Here is a 22,499-nt window from a genome sequence, read left to right as displayed (position 1 = left end):
TCACAAAGCTTTCATTATATGGCTGTAAATATTCAGATATCCATTTTGTCTTGACTGATTCCATATTAAACTAACCCCCGTTGGTTACTCTCTCAGGTGGACGCTGGGCTGACGTTCAATAAGAAGGACTTAGAGCACAGCTTCATATTTGACATCAAGACCATTGACCGTGTCTTCTACCTGGTGGCTGACACTGAAGACGAGATGAATAAGTGGGTTCGCTGCATCTGCGACATCTGTGGTTTCAACCCTACTGATGATGGTAAGGATAGGCCTTTGTTAGCCACACATCAGTGCTGAAATATTTTACACTTAGCCACTGTGATATTGGCACTGTGTAGTGATCTTCTCGTGCACCAACAGTCTTTATTAAACACTTTCTATCATGTGTATACATAAATACATGAATTCCTGTGTAGCAGCTTTAAATCAGGGTGTTTTTCATCAACGGCAGTAAGCAAATGTATTGCTAGAATTTAACAATACAATATTAGCTCGCTGGATACCTACAGTACATTTGATTGGTCTCTCATTTGACTGTGGTGCCTCTCAAATATCTGCCTCTTTCTCGCTGAAGGAGTTAGGTGAACGAGCTGAATGTGCCAGAAGGGCCCTATTCAGCATAGTTCTCAGCCAAGGTCTAATGATCCATGTGTTGATCCATGTGTTATGTTGAGGCTCACGTTACTCTTGTTCCCAGTACTGGATAATCAAAGCATTGTGTGCCTGCTGGTCTCACTGTCTCTCTTTCGCTCTTTTCCTCTTATCTGGTTCTCATTCTGTCTCGTTTACGTACTCTTGTTTCCCTGTCTGTCTTTGAGCCTAATTGCAAGTTGTGCTATTTGTATCTCAGTTTTGGTCCTTTATGGTTTCTCCCTCTCCTCATCTAAATGTGTAAGCATTTTAGTGTGATGAGAACTGGCATAAAAGTTGCACTAATTCACTGTCTGGCATATCACACCACTAAGATTCTTTGAGGAGAAGAATATACTTTTTAAACATGGCAAATAAGTCACTAATTATGCAGCTCCAAGGTCATCCTCTCCACAGTATTGTGACTGTGCCTCCACCTCAGGTACATAGCTAGTGTTGCAGGGCAACCCTGTTCACAGCATTCATGGCACTTCTGTAATAGAATTATTGAAAATAGCATGTGAAATCAAACAGTGAGACTATTCAAAGAGAAACTAGGTCTAAAGACAAGTATCTTTGCAGATAGCCTTCCTTACAGTTCTTCTTACAAAAGAATGTCCTTGGCTCTCTCTCTTTTGTGGCCGCTTACACTTCTCTGCATGTGAGACCCAACTCCTACTCTTCTGTTGTGTGTGGCCACGCTAGAGTGCTTCACGGCTGGGCAGATATTAGAGGAGAGAACATTAGGAGGGCTGGGGAACGAAGGCTCTGAGAGACAGTGTAGGAGGTATAGATGAGTATGAGCAGAGGGGATTTTCCCTTTTCCTGTATGAATCAGCACTTAAACCTTCAACCAACAAATAGGAGAGAGGAAAGAAGATAGCAGAGGAGAGGGAAGCAACTGATGCACATAAAGAGAGATGACTTTTAAAAGAAGAGAAAAAGGGGACCTTGCATGAGATATAACCATGGCACTTATAGAAGAGAGTGGGAGGACTGTGAAAAGAAGAATAAAGTAGAAAGATGTGGAATAAAGGCATTGATATATTTCACCCAGCATACGCATCAGACCTCTTGGCTCTCTGTGCAGTACAACAATCAGCTTGAGCAGAAGGGTTTAAAAAGGACTCTGATATTTGAAAACTCAGTGTGACAAAGCAGAGACCTTCAGGAAATGCTGTCTGAGAAAGAGTGTGTGGGATTCTGAGGGCAAACTCTGTATTCAGACAGTTAACGAACAAGTGAAGCTTTTAAGTGGGTTTCATGTGTGCATGTGTTGGATGTGAAAAGTGATTCATTATTATTATCACTCATTATGGTGTTTTTTGTGTAAATTCACAGCAAGTGAGATTAAACCTGATATCAGCTGCCAGTGCAAATGTTATTTAGGGAATCTAGTCACACATACTACACCACACCCCACTTTAAACTGGACTGTATACTGTATTTGAAAACATTTTATTTCTCCCAGGAAATCTGCCCAAGTGAGTTTATTGATTGTTGTGGCTGCCTGGATCAGTTGAGAAGGGATACCCAGTGTTTTAGTTTCAGGCTAACAGCTTTGATTTTGGGTTGAGTTTAATAAACATAGTATGGGGAGCTGTTCCAAAGAAATGAAAGAAACTGAGATCTGTCCTTGTCTCATCAGAGTGAGCCCACACACAACAGCTTCCCAAGTTCATACATTATAGAGATGTAATGTTGATGTAGTGTCAGTCAAAATGCTGCAGGTGACTATAGACTGTTATATTGGGATTGAGTTGCTAGGAAACAGCTTGGGTCCAAGTTTTTTCAGATAGAGTTGACATTAGCAAACACATCTTACTGTTTACTTTCTGCCTAATATCATCAGTCACCAATATCACCTGCACTGTCTCAATGGGCTTTGGGTCCTTGGGATTCAGTGGGAGCCATAGGTTACCAAGAAGAACAGAAATAAAAAAATACAACTATGTGGTTATAATCCAACAGCAGGATTATAATTGGATCAATACAAAAGTAGAAAATCCAATCCAAGAGGTATAAAAACAAAATGGGTCAGTAAAATTAGTTACTTATTACTGGATTTAATGCAATACATTCAGTGGGAGTCCATCTGAAATGAATAAAGGAACTGATGTTTTCCATACAGATTATATGAGCCCAGCTGGTGTATCTAACTTCTACTTTACATAAAGTTAATGTTGATAATCAAATCTGCTTTGCGCTGCCCTGACTTACTTTCTAGAAAGCCAGTGCACAGTGTGTAAGCCTGATCAGTCATTCATTGACATCTGCTAAGCCAAGTCTGACAGCTCATGATGCGATGTAATTTTTAAGGTTACAATCTAAACAATAACCTCACTCATTCATTATATGGTATTTGTTGTGTAAAAGTGCACCTGCTTTCCCCTTAAGGTTACTTTTTTTTTCTTCCTAAAAGTGTATTCATTTCTTCTGTTTGTGGAGGTAATCATTAATTCAGTGGTTTGCCACCGCCTCCTATAGTCAGCTATGGAAAACCCTGTATTGTAATTGGCTTTTTGTGTTTTGAGGCACACATGGCTTGATATACAAAACAAGATTACACATAAATATAAACAGTCTTGAGAGGAGTTAATCCCAGTCTTCTTGTTTCCCTCCTCCAGAGGCAGCAAAAGCTGCTCACCAGTCAGTCATCGGAGGCCTGGTAGTGGACACCCCACCACATCCAGCACTGGGTAATATTGTTGGTCCAGCGGCAGGAGTGCTGTCCAGCGTGCCTCCTCCATACCAGCCAGTCAGTGTGCGACACCTGGACTCTCAGTCCAGTTCAGAGGAGCCTCAGGATTACCTGTGGCTGGCCAACTGTGAGAGTAAAAAGCCTGAACCCAACAGGTGAGTTAGTTTGTATGTATACATATACTTCTATTGTCTGTATGAGTCTCCATATTCACTATGTCGGAGTGCTATACTGTGCTGTACTGTGATGTAAGCTTGTCTTTGTGCATTTTTTCAGCCCATTTATTCTTTTTGTACATTTCATCTGTACTGCCACTCTTGTCCTTGTCTCTGCTGTGTGGTGTGTGTAGCTCAGTGCAGCTTCACTCTCCATTGGAGGGAGACCAGGAGTATTTGCTCCTGGAGGAGTGTGAGAGCAAGACTCTTCCTCCACAGGCTAGTCTGTGAGTGGCCAGCCATCCAGCTGGAACTGCCTGCTTGTGTGGAGTGCTACACATGTATATAAAAAAGAAAACAAGACAGACCAATAGAGACACACAAACATACACTCAACTGTAGATTTACATGGCTTTTGTAAATCATAATTAGTGCTGGAGTAGACGTGTTTGACTCTAAAGCAACTACCTCTTTCTAGATCAAAACGGACTGAGTTGCACTTTACCTAACACTTTATCTAAACATGGCATGTGTAGATATTACCCAACAGCTATTTAGTACTTCAGCCTTTACCCAAAAGGAGATGCTTATATGACAAGAGGTATCTGAATTTAACTTTAGGCTACTAACAATGGCTTGCAACCAGTGCTGTGAAGTTTTCACTATGACTGTGTGGATTTCTTAACTTTTCAAAATCAGCATGTTTTTGTGGATATTTAATTCCCTGGTGTATATATGTGTTCTCTTCTCAGAGCCCATGCTGAGTGTTCCAAGTCTACCTCCTCAGAGACGGACCTGAATGACAACCTCCCCTCTCACCGCACGCCTACATCCTCCACCTCATCAGCGAAACACACCTCGCACAACGGCTTCTTCCCACAGCACCCGGCCCCTGCCTCTGCCTCTTCCATCTACGACTCGCCTCCATCACGTGGTGCCTCGCTCTCAACTGATGGCGGCCTTTACCACCTCCCTCGCAGCTACTCCCAGGATACTGTGCTGCTCCCCAAGTCAGCCTCCTCCCCTCTAGGTCATCCAGACACTGGGGATGCCTCTGAGCTTTATGTCTTTAACACACCATCACGGAAGCCCTCGATGGAGACACAGTTGCGCAACCTCTCCATCAGTTATGATATCCCACCTACACCTGGCGCAAACTGTACCTACCAGGTGCCACGCACGTTGTCATCATCAACAGGGGTAGGAGGCTCAGAGGGTGGGGGAGATGTAGTTCCCCCTCCGAGACCACCTAAGCCTTCGCTCAGCTCCTCCTCAGGACTCCCACCACCCCCTACTGAGCGCTCACCTACGGACACCTATTGTGTGCCCCGGTCGGCCTCAGAGACAGATGGGAACTACTGTGTGCCTACTAGTGCTGGGAATAAAGCATTACGCAGCAACACTATTGGCACTGTGGACTGTTCACGCCTCCGTAAAGGTTTGGGAGAGTTTTTTCTTTCTCTTTTTTGCTGTTGGAGTAGAGTACTGGAAAACTACTATGAAATAAGAAAATATCTTTTATGATCCTGAAATATAAAAATCTAAATATAGTGTTTCATAGGACACACACGCACAAAGCCTCTTTCCTCTATAAGATTTTGACCTTTATGTGCAGTGATATTTATCTTCAACTAGACACATTATAAATGTCCCTATGAGGATTTTGCACAGTTTTTATGTCGACATTCGGTACCCTTTTCACTTTAATTTGATGGATGATAAGAGACATCTCTTAGAATGTTTTCTTCCAGCTGCATTCCCTGTTTTTGCCTTTAGTCTTCTGTTTTGTTCAAAATTCATTCAAATTGTCAAAAGCTTATCAGACCTGAATAGAGCAGACTTTTCTGCAAATGCCTTGAAGGTCTTTTAGGCACTTAATGATGGTTTGTGCAGCAATTCCACTCATATATATTGGTTACAATACTCAGTTCTAACATTTAAAAAGCAAGCAAGATACATTAAAAATCATCTTCATGTATCTTCACTTACCACAGATATCTTTGGCTAATTATTAAATCTGACAACACAAGACACGTTCATGTGATCTTTTAAAATATTGTATTATCTATTAAAGTTGGGGTTCACAAGTTTTTATCACTTAACAGCCATTTCTGTGCACCATCATCACATTCACTGTGTATCAAATCAGAACAAGAATCTACTCAAATCTGACAAATCACAGCCTGAGAAGATCTTCTGAATACAGTTGCCTTTTATTGTAATAGTTAAGCAAAAATAGAAAATAAAGTAGTTCTTATGATAAGTTTACCCTAACAGCACAAATTTTAGATCATCTTTTGCAGAAAGGCTTAATAAATAGAAAACTTTCTGGCAAGAAAAGAGAAACATGAGATGTAAAGATGGTCAAAATAGTATATTCTTCCCCTTACTCTTCCCTCTTGTGGTGACAAATGTAATTACAGAGGTATTAGAGGCCAGATAATTGTTTACACAACTCAGAAGCCTTTGGTGTAATACAGCAGTCAGTCTTACCTGTGCCGCACAAATAGTGAATATCCCAGGTTCATCTGATGATATGTTGTGTAATTTTACACGGAATGGCATTGTGGGTGTGGTGAATATTTCTCCCTCCATGAGACTGGGTTGAATGATTGATCTTTATTCTGCATCCTGATGATGTAAAGGGAACAAAATGAAAAAACACTGTAAAGAACCACTGGACAAAAATAACCCAGCATATGTGAATTATTTGCACTGTAATAAGCATGGGATTTTATATGACCCATTTGAAACACATTTTTATTGATTTGATTGGATGCAGTTACAGTATTTCACAAAAATGACATGCCTCATTATAATTAACCCCCCCACCCCCACCACCATGGTCTTACCCATCTTAGTTTTCAGTTGACACTTCCATTTGCTGTACAAGCTCTTTCTACCATTTGCTGTGGTTCTCGTGGCCGTAAGTGAAATGCATTAGTGCCTGCTTCAGTGCGTAATGAGAATGCAAAACACACTAATCATGTACCTCACAGTAGAGCCCTTACACACAGTTGCAGACCTCTATCCCACTCAGCAAATGAATCTTTGCAGAGTCATGCAATCACACATTTAATTGGGCCTGTATTGCGTATGTCAGTATGATGATATTATGGCTTGAAATGAAGGCATATCACTCTGGTAAAGATAGTGTAGTGTGAAATTACCATGTTTTGTTCTACAGATCAAATAATTAAATGCCAAGAACCCATTACAACTGCTATTTATCCTGTTTAACTTCTAGTATATATTGTAATTATGTGTATATGTGGTAATATGATGTGTTTTTTGCAGATTTTGTATCCCAGGACTGCTATGACATTCCTAGATCATTCCCCTCGGACAAAAGCTGCTCGTTTGACTTCAATGAAAGCTTCAACAGCTACTTCGTAAGTGATAAGATCATAATACTGTTGATCCCTGCCGTGCATGAAAGAAGCAGCTGACACCTTAAGGGAAAACATTCATGTTGTGATTGTGGATACTTTGACAATGTTGAATATAAGTCATTTTATATTGGAGACAAAACATGTTCAAATGCACCCAGTATTGACTGGGTGCATTTGAACATGTTTTGTAATATGACAGTAATTCACTTGATTGTGGGTAGTAGAAATGTGCAGGATGATGGACATACCAGATACAGCAGTTTTTTTTAAATTTTTTTTATTGCACTGCTTGGTATAGACAAAGACTAAAGAATACTTTAGAGTTTACATTCAGCTGCTCTCATGATTGTGTCAGTTTACTTATTGGGTTCTGTTTAGCTTGTATGATCAGCAGAATGTGAAATTCTGCTAAGTCTTGATTTTGCTAGAAGTTTTGCTTCCAGTTAGATCACGCTTAAACATTAAGGCTAGCTGCACAGCTGGTTTACCGCTAGTCTGTGTTACCTACTGCTCCCGAGCATCTACCTGCAATTTGTCAGGTTTTTGTTGGTGCAGTATATGCTGGCTACTATCAAAAACCACCTATCTGTATGCTTTTGTATCGGCAGTTTCTTTGAAATCGTCCTTGATTGAATCACTGTTGCCGTATCATTGAAGTTTTCCGTTTTACAGGCAGCCTTGCACCAGCTGTGTCTCTTTTTGTTTGTGAACGTGTGTATTCCATATGACCCTCAGAAAAACAAAGGGATGATGCCAGTGGGTAGCCAGTCCACAGAGGACGTAGACCAGAACTACGTACATATGGCCAACTCCCCGTCACATCATCACTCAGGCAGTTTGCCAGAGCCAATGCATGAACCCAACTATGTGCCCATGACTCCGAGCACCATGGAGTTCTCCTCTCTGGGAAAGCAGGTTCCCCCGCCCGCCCACATGGGATTCCGCTCAAGTCCCAAGACCCCTCCCCGTAGGCCAATGCTCAGTGACTGCCAGCCCCCACCTGTGGACCGAAATCTCAAACCTGATCGCAAAGGTGAGTAAAAAATAGGTGTGCATGCATGTGTAGCTGTGACTTGGTTTGTAAATGTTCTGATTAGACATGTTGGTGTTGTGGGTTTGATGTGTGTTGAAGTCTATTCTTGCATTTAACTTGCTTCAGTATGCTCAGTATTCACTAATGCAACAACTGTCTTAACACTCAGCTGCTTCTCAGTGCTGGCTCATGGTCATAAATCCATCATTTCTAACCATTTTCAAAGCACTGTCTTTCTTTATCATACTTAGGTTGCCATTATTAAAAAGGGTTTCAATAATGGTGTAATAAAAATGGTTCTCTGTCATTTTGTCTCCATTGGTTTGTCTGATGTATTAAATACCAACCACAACCTTCCTCCGATTAGATTATTTCACCTGTTGATGAATTAGTTTAGTGTCTGCAACATCTTCTTACATCCAGCACAGTTAGCTCCTTTTCAAAAGCACTTTTGTCCCTAGCTCAAGAGGCCCTGTAGCTCATTTTGGAGGGGGCTGGTCTCTGTGCCATGGAGTGACCGAAGCCCGGAGTGGTCACCTCCATCCCCTTTGTTCCCGTCATCTGAATGGAGCTCTTTGATGAAAGACCTAATAGCAAAGGGAACTGCAATCTGGGCAGATTGAAAGGCTGAGTAATGGGCAACGAGAGAATGGGAGCTGAAGAATGACAGTGAGACAGGGAGTCATCACAAAGGCAAATCAAAAGCCAGGGCTGTTATTGTCACTAAAGAAAATAGGACATGTTATGAAGTTTTACATTTCCCGCTGGGGAATCCTTCCATGCGTGACATGTGGGCTTTTTTCTGTGACCTTTTCAGTCAGTCATCTCCAAATTTGGCATGCATCATCACTGGACTATCATGACTTTCATTATTCCAAATTATCTGAGTGCTCTTTTACAGGCCAACCAATTTTAGGGCATTGCTCATGTTTCACAAAAAGAGCCATAACTTTAATCTTCAGTACTCAAAGGACTTGGATGTACTTAAATATGTGATTATTTTGGCACAGGGGGCGTTACAGTAGAGTAGTTATAACACTTAAATTCTGTATGATAAATAGTTTATGGTATGTGGTGTATTGGACCGTCATTACAAAATTTATAAACTGGAGTTAAGCACTTTTGTGTGTGCCCTCAGCCAATATAATCATTGGTACAGTGTATGGGAGCGATACCCCATGTATTTCAGATTAAGGACAATAGCTCTAGATTTAGTGGATGTAAAATAAAAGTTTGTAATCCATCATTTCCAGAAAGGTATGGGAGTATGGGAGGAGAAAAATATTGCCCATTTGTAGTTTGTATATTTTCCTGATTTTTCTCTTTTGTTTGTTCACTTTAAAGTCATATAGAGCACTGTTCACCACAGTATCTCATTTTACTGTCTTCATGATATTTGTTTTGGTTTTATTAGAACTAAGAGACAGTGGTGTATTGTATATATGGTGTGTTGAAACATTTACAAACTCTTCTGTTTAGCTTTCTCCTCTGATGGCGTCACACTAATTTGCTTTTATGTTATATAACACCCTTTATACCTGATGATTTGGAAGGTGCTATATGATATTATTATAGTGTAGATTCAGCCCTCAATCCCACTGCCCCTGGCATAGAGTAGAACATAGAGGAGCATAAAGCACAGTGATTTCAAATATGGACCGAAATGTTTAGCAGATGTCCCTGAATATTCTTTTGGTAAGTTTGGTAAGCAGATGGAAACTGAAGATAAGTAAACATAAATGAGTCATATCTCTATTCAGAAGTATTGATATAAGGTATTTATTTTTATACATTTTGTCTAAAGCAGAGAGTAGGGATGAATATGTATAAGTAGAATATCACATGCTTGTTTGATTTCTCCTTGCATATTGTTCATTTCTTTATTCACCATGAGCCAAGCTAAATGTATCTACACTCTGGACTAATTCTACTCACTACCAACTGTACTCGTATTTTGTGCACTGTATGTTGTGAAGGCTTTGATATCTCTGGTCTGGGATTGGTTTCATTTTATCAACACTATTTGTGATTCCATTTGAATTAATTTTCTTAGTTTGAGATTGTGGCACATTTAAGCTCTTGCCAGCACTGCAGAAAATGTTGTAATCAGTGTGTTAGTGTAAAATGAGCTTTGTGCCTCATCAGTAAATTACTCTGTTCTTCAGATTTGTTTGTGCTCTTCTCAACATGACATGATTTCTCAGTGTACTCTCTTCTACACTGCTCATCGTGCATGCACAGCTGTGATGTCAGTCTTTGTGTGGGAAGCCGTGGTGCATGGAGTGAGGTGCATGTTGGGCAGTATGGGTCTGCTGTTGTCATGACAATCATCTTCTTGATAACTATGCTGTACAAAAAGGTGACTGGGTGTACATGAGGGTGTAGTTTTGCTGTTCAGCAAAGTCTCGTCTTTTGCTTTGCATGGCAGAGCGGTTCTTATAGTCGGGTTTAACTGTTGTGATCACCAAAAATTTTATAATAAGCTAAGTCTTCTTTCACCAATCAGGTCAGAGTCCTAAAATAATAAGAGCAAAAGGTGTCGGTTTAGAGCGAACCGACTCTCAAACCGTAGGTGAATTCCCAAGGGGACGACGCAAGGGTAGGTACTCCACACTGAACTGCCTTTGTGTACCTGAAAACTTTCCCTTCTTTGACCTGTCCAAACTCTACTTCATCTCGACTCTTTGCATGTTGTAAATAGTCCACTGTGGGATATCTCTTGTTTCTCAGGCCTGTTGGTTGTAGAAGAGATTAACTGTGTGCACCAGAAAATGTACCTTATTATTTATTATTTGTGAAGAGCATCTCCATCCAGATACCCAAATAGGTTTAAAAAAATATGAAATGGAGTCTTAAAGTTCTAAATCCTAGCAGGGGTGGATGGGTGTGCACTTCACGCATGGTAGACTGCAGTTGTTAGTTTTGGAGCTCACAAGCAGTCACAACATACCTTTACAACTTAACTGTTATTGCCATTTTACGGAAATATCCCCTCACTCTGATGTGACTTCTTATATGCAGTCAACCTAATGCCATTAGTTACTAACATTTCTTTTCCAAAACATTTCTTTTCATGTTTTTTGTTTGCAGTTGAACATATTGTGGAAAAACACACACTCAGATGTAACAGCCACAACAGGATTATTCTCATAAAAACACTCACATGGGCTCTGGAAAGTAGTAGATAGCTCGTCAGGAGGAAATTGAACAGTGATATCATCTAATCAAAGAGAGACTCACATAAATTACCATATCCACTCTCCTGCTTGTGTACATATAGCGTGTACTGGCAGTGGCTACCTTGTGCATAAAGTATGTAGTTTACAATGTTTTAGTCCAACTCTTGTGACAGAGACCATGGGTAATGAGCATTTATGGTGAACATCTATTGTGAGCTGCTCTGTAGCCACCTTTGAAAACATGTAAGTTGTTGTTATATTGAACACAATTTTGCATTGATTGTACATAAGGCCCAATGTTTTCAGCGGATTGGTTCAAACTGTGTTTCACACAGGTTTAATATCTTCACATATGCAAAAGTTGTCTTCCTGCTATAGAAGTTTCACCACTGTTTTCTGGAGACAAGATCTGCATGTGATAATACTAATACTTTGGGTAACAGAAAGTGAAGGAATAAGTGGGGGGAAATGAGCTCCTGCATATTAGTTATATGATTCATTACTTTATTTGTAATTTGTAAAGCAATGAATAATTAAGCCAGAAAAATTTAGATTTTCTCCCAGATTTTTGTATTACCACTTTTTAGCTATTTGTAATTATTGAAAAATAAATACTGATAAAGCAAAAGTAATGAGCCATGCTTGTGGTGTTTACATGTCAATTCGTTATGCAGTCTTTTGTTCCAGTTTTAATCTGTATCAGAAATTATTTTATGACATACAACACTAATTTATGCACAAATAGGTTGATAAACTCCACGATACATATACAGCATTTAGCTTTGCCACCCTTACATACATGTACCTTAAACGTGTCTTGAGCAGTGACAGATGTGACATGTGTACTGGTATGTGTACCTTGCTTCAGGAAAACCTGCTCCACTGGAGATCAAACCACTGCCAGAATGGGAGGAGCCCTGTACGCCTGTCCGCTCACCCGTCACACGCTCATTTGCTCGGGAGTAAGTATTTAAAATGTTCTGAATTATGTTTTCATAATTCTGCATTTTGCTAACAACTAAGGGGCATGTTCACACTACTCTGCTTTCCCATGAGCCTTGTTTTTATTTTTAGTTGGAAGTCAAGAGGGGATGCTGTCACAGAAGAGGCACTGTGCCTCACTTATTATTAGGAAGATTGGAGTGCTTTTCCAAGTTGAGAAAAATGCAACTTTTCAGAGAAATACAGGCCATGGGACAATAAAAATAAATTGCTGCACCTCATCTCCTAGTGACTAAAACCAATGATGTTGTTATGGAAACTGTGTGTGTTGGCCTACCTGCTCTTTATATTACCAACGTAATGTGCAGTTGAGGTTTTTGTCTCTTTTGTAAGAACATGTACTTTGGTGTGAACATGCCTTTTTGGTAGTAGATACACTTAACTTAAGAAGTAGGCACTAACACTTCATGCATTACTAGAGTCACTTTGTGACCAAAGTAGCACTGCTCATACAAACAGGTCTGGGATCTGCCTCAGAGCTACATCATACTGAACACAGTTTGTTGGCTTATCTGGGATGAGGTCTATTTCTGTGCTTAGTGCCGCAGGGACTCTTCTGGCTGCAGTGGTTTATTGCTGCGGCTGTTATGTCTGTATTATATTTTGTGCTCACCAGAGAGTGTATTTGCCTTGAAGTCGGTGTGTAAACATTGTGAATGCTGCTCAGTCTCTCTAGGTTTCCAATGCCAACGAGACCCCCGTCAGTGCATAGCATGGCCTCCAGCACTGACTCCGAGGAGTGTGACGAGCATTATGTAGCCATGGTCTCTAATATGTCAGCAGATGATCCAGTATGTAACACATAACTATCCTCTGATATAAGAAGTTGCATGATTACTTTTTTCCTATGCTTCTCAAATCGCAGATTATCAAAGTTACAGAAAGATGTGATAAATGTCTAATTAGATTTTTCTTGTGATATGTTGTTTTAGTGGGTTCTTGAATCTATGTTGCACATCATATGAAATCTACAGACAGTTTTCACAACAGATATACAGTAGAAGATTTTCTATGAGGTAGACAATCAGTTTCTGATTTGAACACCATACAGCCTGGTATGTGAAGCTGTAGTTGTTGTTCAGAAAGTGTTAGAAATCCCATTTCCAGTCCTTGCTCCTCTCCCTGATCCATACATTAGTCTGGACAAATTAATGGTTGCTGCAGACGGACTCCTCGCCACTTAAAACTCTTTTCTTTGCAGCTTCCTCTTTATCCTCTTTATCCTCTGTTTTTGTTCTTTTGCTTTTCAGGAACTATGTTCTTTAAAGAATGCTTGTTTTTGTCAAATCAGTACCCTTACTGTAGTTCAAAAGATCCATTTTTGTTATTTGTGCAGTGGGTAAAATTTAATCAAGTTGTGGTATACTGTAGTCTTTTGGTAATGCGGCTGCAACAGGCACAATTGGTTTATACATCATTTTCATTTCTGAAGAATAATACTGGGCACATCAGCTATGCACTGATGGGATGACATTTCTGTCAACAAGGATACTTTCTCTCACAGTTTGGGTATTAGATGTACCTTTTTCTATTTTTCTTGCTGTAACAGTCTGTTTATATTTTTTCCAACATTTGCTTCAATGTTGTCTGCTGACTTCCTCTTCTTTCTTCACTCATGTTAATTTCTTTCTCCCTAGTTCCTCATTTCTCTGATTTCACAAGACTCTGGTTTCATCCATTTTCCTTTTCTTGCATTTTGGTCTTGACCATCTGCTGTTCTCTTTTTTTCCCCCCTTTGCGACTACTTCCTTCTTACTGTGTGTAGAGAGGAGTCCTTCTACTGCACAGTCCCCATCACCCCTGTAAAGAGGGAGGTGGAGGAACTTGACACCATAGAGGAGGTGAGCAGGGTTGCCAGGTTAGACATTCAGGGCCTGCCCTGTCAGAACACCAGAGGTCACCAGTTTCAGGTGTTATCAGATGAGAAATTCAGCCAGTACATAGAGCAGACTTTGCAGTGCTTATATCAGCCCCCAACACCAGCTCCAAACTGTGGCTTGAATACCACAGTTTGCAGTGATTTTCAGACGTTATATACCATCACTCTCCTTACAATTAGTATGTTCTAGTTTTGTCACCATCCTAGTTCTAATAACTCCACCCCACTTGTAGTTAGAAATTAAACACTGCCTATTGGTCCAACATGTGCCTTTAGTGTTGTCACAATACCATAATTTTGTTTTTTTTCTACTTATACTTAAGTCCTTTGTCCTTATCTTAAATCTTGAAATTGATGTTTTTATATAATGAGAAAAAGACAGCAAAACATGTGTCACAGAACCACAGCTTTATTTAATATTTAATTCTGCAATCTGATTAAATGCCAATTCAAAAGAAAATGTGTGAAAATCATGTAATATGGTTTTTTGGTGGGTTTTTTTTTTTTTGGCAAAGTTATGTTTTTCATTGGAGAGCTATCAAGCAAAAAGAGTTTTGGCATACTGTTTGGTACCAATTTCTTTTGTTAGATGTATTTGGAAAATGGTGCATCCATCATTCAACAAGTCTTGACAGTCTGGTGCTGTCAGACATGGGATGAGCTAGATGAAAAGAAGTTCACTGATTAAACAAATTTATTCTTATAATAAAATGATGGTCAGATTCATCTTAATAGCTCCATCATTTACTACTTGCTCCAGTTTTGACAACCAGTTTACCTGGACAGTGATTTTGATTAGTACTATGCCTTTAATTGAGCAATCCACAAACCTTTCATACCTGTATGATGACCCTCTATAGACTGTCCTGAATACGACTTGGACTTGCAGAACATGCTGTGAAAGTACCAACTTTTTTGATACATTAAACATCAGATCTCACAAAAACATTTTGGTTATTGTGACAACACAGGAATATATTTGAATATGGGCTCTGTTTCACCCTGATATTGCTTCAGTGTTTCTCTTCTCTCAATAAAAGCATTCTTTCCTGGTTTATGTAGAACGTGAAGCTTGCTCCGTCCATGACTGCCGATGGCGGTAGCAGCCCCATGGTGAAGCCAAAGGGAGACAAACAGGTGGAGTACCTGGATTTGGATCTTGACCCTGGCAAGTCCACCCCACCAAGGAAGGTAGGAAGGGATTTCCATTGATTATCCCAACAGCTTGAGCTGCACACTCACAATAAGATCAAAACATCTGAAGGATTGTCAATACTGACCTATACGGTTTTCCTTCTCTAGATGAAAAGCAATGGAACTGGCATGGCAGCATCAGATGAGCGTGTTGACTATGTGGTTGTAGACCAGCAAAGGACACAGGCCCTTAAGAGCACCCGCGAGGCCTGGAACGATGGCCGCCAATCCACAGAAACGGAAACCCCTTCCAAAGGACCCAAGTGACACTGTTGTCCCAGCCACCAACCCACCCTCCAAACCCCCAAACCGTTGGGCCATTTAAACTAGTGATGGTTCTGGTTTGTGCTTTGGGGCGGTCAAGCTGTCATGTTCCACCTCAAATAGATCCTTAGTGTGTAGGGGCCAGTGGAGCTTCATAGCCACTCAACTGTCTATAGTTTACACTGCTGTCAAGCCGAGAACAGCACTGTGTGTACAGTTGTAGGAAGAGGTGCGGGCCAGGAATAAGCTGTATGCAGTATGAAAGTGGGTGGAATGATTGGACTTGTCCTCGGGGTTTGACTTAAGCAGACTCATGAACTTTGAACATTCACTGCCTCCTATATTGGATTCGTTTTTTGTTCTGTTGTTCACCTTTCAATGGCTGGTGGACTGATCCAGAGTTAACATTTCCTTAAATTATAATGCTGTTTGATGTTGTTTTGGAGTGTAAGTGAAATCACTTGATAACATGATCACAGTACTTTGTCAATGCAACACTCTACTAGTTAGCATAGCTAACAGTAACAGTGTTGATTTCTCCTGTTTGAACAGGGTGAAGTGTCCTTAGGCACTGCTCACAGGTCAGTTTAACTATTTCTTCACTCAGTCAGGGTAGATGGCTGAAACTGAGACTGTCTGTGTCTGAGGAAACTTCAAACCAGAACCCTGAGATAACCCAGTACGACAGAATTTCATAGAGATTTTATTACTTTTCTTTCAGTGCAAAGGCAGTTGAACTCGTTCATTTGACATGTAACCAAGTGCTCAATTTAAGCTTTGGATTCACTCAAGGTTTAATCCACTGAACATGATTTGATTTCCATTTACTTTGTAAGTGGAGATGCTTCAATCTGTTATAATGAAAGTGCAAAGACTGTACAAAAGTGTTATGTATATAAACAGGAAAAGTGTCCTTTATTTGTATGGAATATCCAGCGTGTTTGGCTTGAAGGTATGTGGATTCTGCAGGGTAGAATCCTGTGCCTGTCTTAGGTGGTATCAGGACTTGTGATCAAAGAATGAATTACTGTGAGTTTTTAGAACGTGACAGGTTTTCTATAAGTTATGCAAAGGTATCAAACTTAGGCTACAGAGAGAAAATCAGGTACTCTTTAAATGCAAACTAATACAACTATCCACTTCTAATTTATTTCTCAAGTTATTTCATCAGGTGGATGTCGTGTCCACTTTCAGCTCAGTATTCTTGATATCACTTGCTAAAGTCTGTTAAAATGCTTAGTTTGACATGCGCTGGTCAATTAGTTTCACAGGTTCATTGATATTCCTCATTTCTCTCTCCTCTTAGGTTTAATTTATTTCAAATTGAACTGGCATACAGTTTTGGGAAATTGACTGCCTCATGTAGTCAACTAAATACATCTTTTATAGACAGTGAAAAATCTTTGTCTGCATAGATCTGTGCTTTACTAACCTGTGAACTCTCAGTCAGAAGTCCCAAGCATGTGCTGCCACAAGATAAAATCATTGCTGTACATATTTTGCCATCAGTTAGATTAACATGTATCATCTGAAAAATGTGCCTACTAAGTCATCTACATTCTACTTCACTCTTTCCTTATTGCGGTCTCTTTGTGATATGGACTGCAAAGCTGATGACGCTTTATCTTTTTTAATGAATCTCGACAGAAAATGTAAATTTTAAAAGTGGACTAAATAAAATCAAACCTCTTATGCTTGTGTTGTCTTTTTTCAATATGATTTTCATTATGATTGGGGAAGACGAAAGAATTGAATAGGAAGTACAATATTCTGTCCTGTGCATGTTGAGTTTTCTGTTAGATTTATGTCTTTAAAGCACTGAGACATTAATTTTGAAAAGATAATGATACCATTCAACATGCACGCATACCTGCATGTCTTTAATTCCTAGCTCTGTCAATTTCAGAGTTTTAATGAACAAGCGAGCAATTAAGTTTCCAATAAACTTTTAAACACCCTGAGCAATTATAGCCTGTAAACATGATCTTATCATCTGAATACCTGAGGATGAAACAACCAAATAATACCAATCTTTCCAGCAATGACAGTGCCCACATTTACATAACCTAATTTAATACAACCAAACTGAACATTTTCTAGTTTCTAGTTTCCACAGCTACAACTTCAGTATTCTCAGCTGCACTGAGCCATTATCTGGTGAGAAATGTGATTATGATTATAATATAAAAATACAAAATCTGATAATAGTTGTAATTCAGGTAGACACACAGACCAAAAATATAAATGCAACACTTTGTTTTTGTTCCCATATTACTTGAGGAAAAAAAAAAAAAAAACATTTGCTAAGCACACAATTGGCCTCTTTCTCTTAGATTTTGTTCACAAATGTGTTTAAATTGGTTAGGTCTCTTCTGTCAAAATCATCCATCCATCTGACAGGCGTGGCATATCAACAAGCTGATTACACAACATGATCAGTGCACTGGTGTGCCCTCAGGCCGGTTACAATACAAAAAAAAAAAAAAGACAGAATTTAAGATTTTGTATGGCTTGGGCTACAGGTGTGCATTTTTTTGGGGGGTGGTTGGTTGATCAGGTTGGTGATTGTGGCCTGTGAAATGTTGGGCCACTGCTCCTCCATGGCTGCGCAAAGTTGCTGGATATTGGATCACACTGTTGCACACAGATTCAGAGCTGGGATGCTCAACTTACAGGAATTGTGCTCGGATCCTTGCAACATGGGGCCATGCATGATCATGCTGCAACACGAGGCAATGGCAGCGGGTGAATGGCACAACACTGGCCCTCGGGATATCGTCAGTGTATCCCTGTGCGTTCAAATTGCCATAAACACGCATCATAAGGCACTCTGTTCACAAACTGACATTAGACAATAACAAACCGCTCAGCCACACAATGCCATGCACACACACACTGAGTGACCTTTTTATCGGGACCAGCCCAAGACACACCTGCGCAGTAATCATGTGTAATCAGCATCATTATATGCCACACCTGTGGTGGATGGTCATTGGTGCATATCATTTTTTTTTTTTTTTCTAATTCACTTCATGAAAAAACAAGTGTTACCTTTATATTTTTGTTTTTTATATTTTTGCCATCTTTGTTTGTTTTTAATGGGTCAAAATCAGAAATAAGGATATTGTTTTGATTTGCGCCTGCACAGAAAAACCGTCGAAGAAGCTGGAAATGTCTTCGGAACAGAGGTAAGGTATGGAGAGGAGTTTTGTGCTAACACTATCCCTGTTGTTATGTTAATTTCAAGATTGTATTATTGGGGAAAAACAACAATCTCAAATATAAAGCATGAAAGACAAAATGAACCTCCTACGGCCGTCTTTCATAGGTTCAGTAATTAAGGTGTTTAATTCTATCTAAATATGGCTACCTAATTAGCTCATGACTAAAGGTTTGTGTGACGCAGCTGGATAACAAACAATAACGAAGCGCGTCCAAATTTAGGCGAACAACTGCAGGTCATCTTAGTTCAGAATTTTTGTTTTCTCAAAAATGTATGTAAAATAGTATTTGTGGTGAAGTTTGTGTTAAGACGGATGCAGATGTAGAAATGGGTTAGTACGTTTGTATCTTGCAGTGCAAAATATATTCTGTTGAGTGCTACAGGTTCTATCGGCCTCAATGTTTTATTAATTAATTATGCTTAAAAGGATAATTGAGTTTATTTTCACCCTTGGTCCAACTATCCCTACTTTTTGTTTCACTTTTCACCACAGGGCCACTTAGAGAATATACTCCCAAACCGAAATCTCCCATAAGATCCCAGAAAGGCCAGAACAGCATAAACTGCTGAATCATCACACAAAGCTGAAGTTTTCACTATTCCCCTATTGACCATTAGATGGAGCTGTTGTTTGAAGAACTACCTGGCTCTCCTCAGCCCATGTACTTTGCCTGAGCCCACACCCTCCAGTGCGGTCACTTCTCTTGAAGTCCTCCTGTCTGAGGCTCTGCAGTGCTGTGGCAGCCTGAAGTACATTTATGATTTCTTTACAACGAGCTCCACATGCCAAGCTGCTGTTCTTTTGGGTAACATCATGGAGCTGGGCCCAGCAAGGGCCCTGAAATCCATGACCTTGTCATGTTGGATGCCCTTTTTTTTTTTTTTTTTAACCCAGATGTCCATATGTGGCTGGTTTCAAAACAGTATGTACATTGAGCAAATTCACTTGGGGTTGCCTAACATACCATATCTAATGGCGTGGTCTCTCCACTGGCAGGATGCTTTACAGGATTTTTTTTCAAGGGTGATTTGTGGTTAAAAAATTGCATTATCTTCTCATTTACACACAGTTATTTCTATATGTAATAACCTAGACTCAGCTTTTGTAAATACATGTTGTAAAGCACTACATTTCAACACATTGTTGAAATGTACACTCATCACTCCTAAAGAAATAATTAAATCTGAGATGGTCTTGGGGGTGGTTATGCCTGAAAGTGAAGCTTCTCACTGTGCGATCCAGAGATCCTCTGAGTGGATCTCAGATATTATTCTCTTTGTTGGGAGATGATGGGTTAGCAACAGCAGTTATATTATTGATCACAAAAAATAACATAATCTGATTTTAGATCTAAAGCCGTTTTCATCTCTGCAAGGGTGTGCATGAGTGTTCAGGTATGCATAGTTTGCAATGTCATCTGTTACCAGCTACTTCCCATAGATTTATGCATTCAATACGTGCTTCCAGTTTACTCAATGTAACGTGGGCTGACTGGCCTCACAGTCACATCTAATCCCCATAAATCTGTATTACTCCATCATGAGATATACTTCATACTACATAAGCCTGTTTTTCATATCAGTGGCTGTATGTAACCTTTTAATGGCTGTACAAATAACCTCATTAAAGCAAATGCCATTGTCATATTGGTATAGGATTATAATTGCTACTATGACATGCAGCAGATTGTAAAATGTTGCCATCGGGTAGCTTCATGCTTTCATCAAATGGAATTTTTTAAATTTTCATGTCACTCAGATTTAGCTGATAGGATGGCAGATTAACATATGGCAGTTGACAGGTTTTGACTCATTTTCGTTTTAAATTGCTCCCTTTTCAGTGTTCATATTTGGCTGGTTTTTATATGCTTTATGTGTGAGAACTAGATTACTGATAATGTCATCATCTAGCCCATGCCAGGGTTATTTTAATTTTATACTTGATCATGGGGACATGAACAACATCTCCCCATCTGTCAGCATGTTTTCAAGACTGGTACAAACATGTAACATAACTATTTATGTAAATATATGCGGTGTCTTAAAATTATTTCAGCTATCATTTACCCTTTCTCAGTTCATTTTCCTTTCAACAGCATTATAAGTGATTAAAAATTGATCATAAGAACCATACATCCCAACCCACAGTCAGCTTATTCACCTGGTAATGCCGATATTTCCAGGAAAGAAAATGCTATATACAGTATAAATCTTGTTAAGCAAATGCTTATGTGTTACAGCCAAGTACTCCTTATTCTTTATTCAGTTAAAAGCTACAAGCTGTTTTGTTGCAAAATTAAAAAAAAAAAAAAAAAAAAAAGATCTTAATCACTATCTGTGTGTCATAATGAGGGATTTTTTAACACTGCAATACAGCTCAAGCCTGCTCTGTTAGTTTACACATGTGCATCTACCTACACAGGCATAGTTGTGTGATGGTGCAACCTGGGGAGCCTCTATGCAGTATCTTTGGCAGTGTGTGAGTAATGGGGCAGGGAGAGAGTCTCTGGCTTCTTAACAGGGCCAACAGAATAATTATGAGGCGAGCTGAGCGGCTGTTCCTGGGCAGCAGGGAGCCTGTGAGCTTTATTGGTCGTAGCCTGTCTATTTGGACCTCTGCCTGGACTGATGGGAGCAGTCTGCAAGGTGGCCTGGGGTGCTGTCTGGTGGGGCCAGTTACAGAAGTATGCATGTCTAGGGGCAACTGTGGTGTGTTTTGCTGTAAGTGTGGTTGAACTACATAGAATTTCCAAACCAACTGAAGGGACTGTGTAGCTGATACAGTAGCGGTGAAGATTTCAGTGAGAGAGTGCAATGGTGCTCTTGTCAACAAAATCCTACTGACAACATGCTGGTAATTAATACCATTAGTATGAGTGAAAAGTCAGCACTATAGACTTCAGTAAATTATGCAGATGCATGTCATATTAATGGGGAACTCACTACAAATGTTGAAAATTAACATTCCTCAAGAGACATGTTTGCCCTAGTCGCATTACTGGGCTGGCAGTGCAATTGACTGATGGGGTAGATGCAGCTGCATGTGTCCTCTGCGAGTTACACATGCAACTAGAGTGCAACTGATACCAATATTGTATAAAAAAGTTTGGTTTAAAATTTTTTTTTTTTTCACTTATTGTTTGATAAAATGGTTACTACTTTTGCCAAGGAGGTTATGTTTACTTCTGTGTATGACTGTTTGTCAGCAGGATTACTGAACTGGGTCAGAGGAGAAACCATTAAAATTTGGCACTGATCCAGTGAAAAGGGTGGATTGAGGAATTTTCTTTGTCACTTTCCTAAACATTGGGAGATAGGGCAGTTTTTGACATTTTCATCAAAAATCAGACATCACTGCTGTTGAGATCTGAGTGTGTACAATTTAGTACAGATCCAGGCTATAATATGGATCTCAAAGACATGTTGAATTGATGGCCTTGGCGAAGGTATGCCATTCTAGTTTGTGACTAAGACATGAGACATTTCACAGTTAGGAAAAATAAATCTGTAAGTGCTGTCTGATAGACAGACTATGAAATTGTAACATGACACCAACGTGTCTTCTTCAGTTACTTAATTTGATTGGTTGTTTGGTCTGTAAAATGTGAAAAATTCTGAATGAAAATCTTCATTACAGTTCCAGAGAGCCCGAGGTGACGTATTGAAATGTTTTGTTTTATGCGATCAGTTATTTGATTATCGAAATTGTTGCTGATTAGTCAACAAAAAATTAATCAATTTATCAACTAATTGTTGCAGTGCACACTTAGTTACCAGTTAATTATATACACTTAGATGGCTATATAACGGACTAAAAAGTCCAATAGTCCTTAAATAATACCTT

The 22,499-nt window shown here is 39.6% G+C and overlaps 2 protein-coding genes across 22 annotated transcripts in view; both read left to right on the top strand.

The window, feature by feature from the left end:
* Positions 1-17,124, top strand: part of gab1 (GRB2-associated binding protein 1) — a 51,776-nt gene extending 34,652 nt beyond the window's left edge. For 9 of the 11 annotated variants that reach the window (XM_071504385.1, XM_071504382.1, XM_071504384.1 and 6 more), the window contains 10 exons: positions 97-262; positions 3,261-3,489; positions 4,242-4,927; positions 6,787-6,881; positions 7,617-7,914; positions 10,421-10,513; positions 11,962-12,055; positions 12,763-12,886; positions 15,037-15,165; positions 15,277-17,124. In XM_071504385.1, the coding sequence (XP_071360486.1) occupies positions 97-262; positions 3,261-3,489; positions 4,242-4,927; positions 6,787-6,881; positions 7,617-7,914; positions 10,421-10,513; positions 11,962-12,055; positions 12,763-12,886; positions 15,037-15,165; positions 15,277-15,435 (2,073 nt within the window). In that variant the 3' untranslated portion in view covers positions 15,436-17,124. The remainder of the gene's footprint in view (positions 1-96; positions 263-3,260; positions 3,490-4,241; positions 4,928-6,786; positions 6,882-7,616; positions 7,915-10,420; positions 10,514-11,961; positions 12,056-12,762; positions 12,887-15,036; positions 15,166-15,276) is intronic. The other 2 variants (XM_071504387.1, XM_071504386.1) reach the window with 1 other exon arrangement.
* A 1,259-nt stretch (positions 17,125-18,383) lies between these two features.
* The window catches only part of inpp4b (inositol polyphosphate-4-phosphatase type II B), a 224,756-nt gene continuing 220,640 nt past the window's right edge, over positions 18,384-22,499 (top strand). For 9 of the 11 annotated variants that reach the window (XM_071504371.1, XM_071504364.1, XM_071504365.1 and 6 more), the window contains exon 1: positions 18,384-18,620. The gene's annotated coding sequence lies outside the window, so the exon portion shown is untranslated. The remainder of the gene's footprint in view (positions 18,621-22,499) is intronic. The other 2 variants (XM_071504372.1, XM_071504373.1) reach the window with 1 other exon arrangement.

Source organism: Trachinotus anak, unplaced genomic scaffold (genome assembly GCF_046630095.1).
Source record: "Trachinotus anak isolate AG129_WGS33_773 ecotype Australia unplaced genomic scaffold, CSIRO_AGI_Tana_v1 ptg000019l, whole genome shotgun sequence".
In the NCBI taxonomy this organism is placed as follows: domain Eukaryota; kingdom Metazoa; phylum Chordata; class Actinopteri; order Carangiformes; family Carangidae; genus Trachinotus; species Trachinotus anak.
Note: the sequence above shows the minus strand (reverse complement) of the source record. Positions and strands in the feature narration are given on the sequence as shown.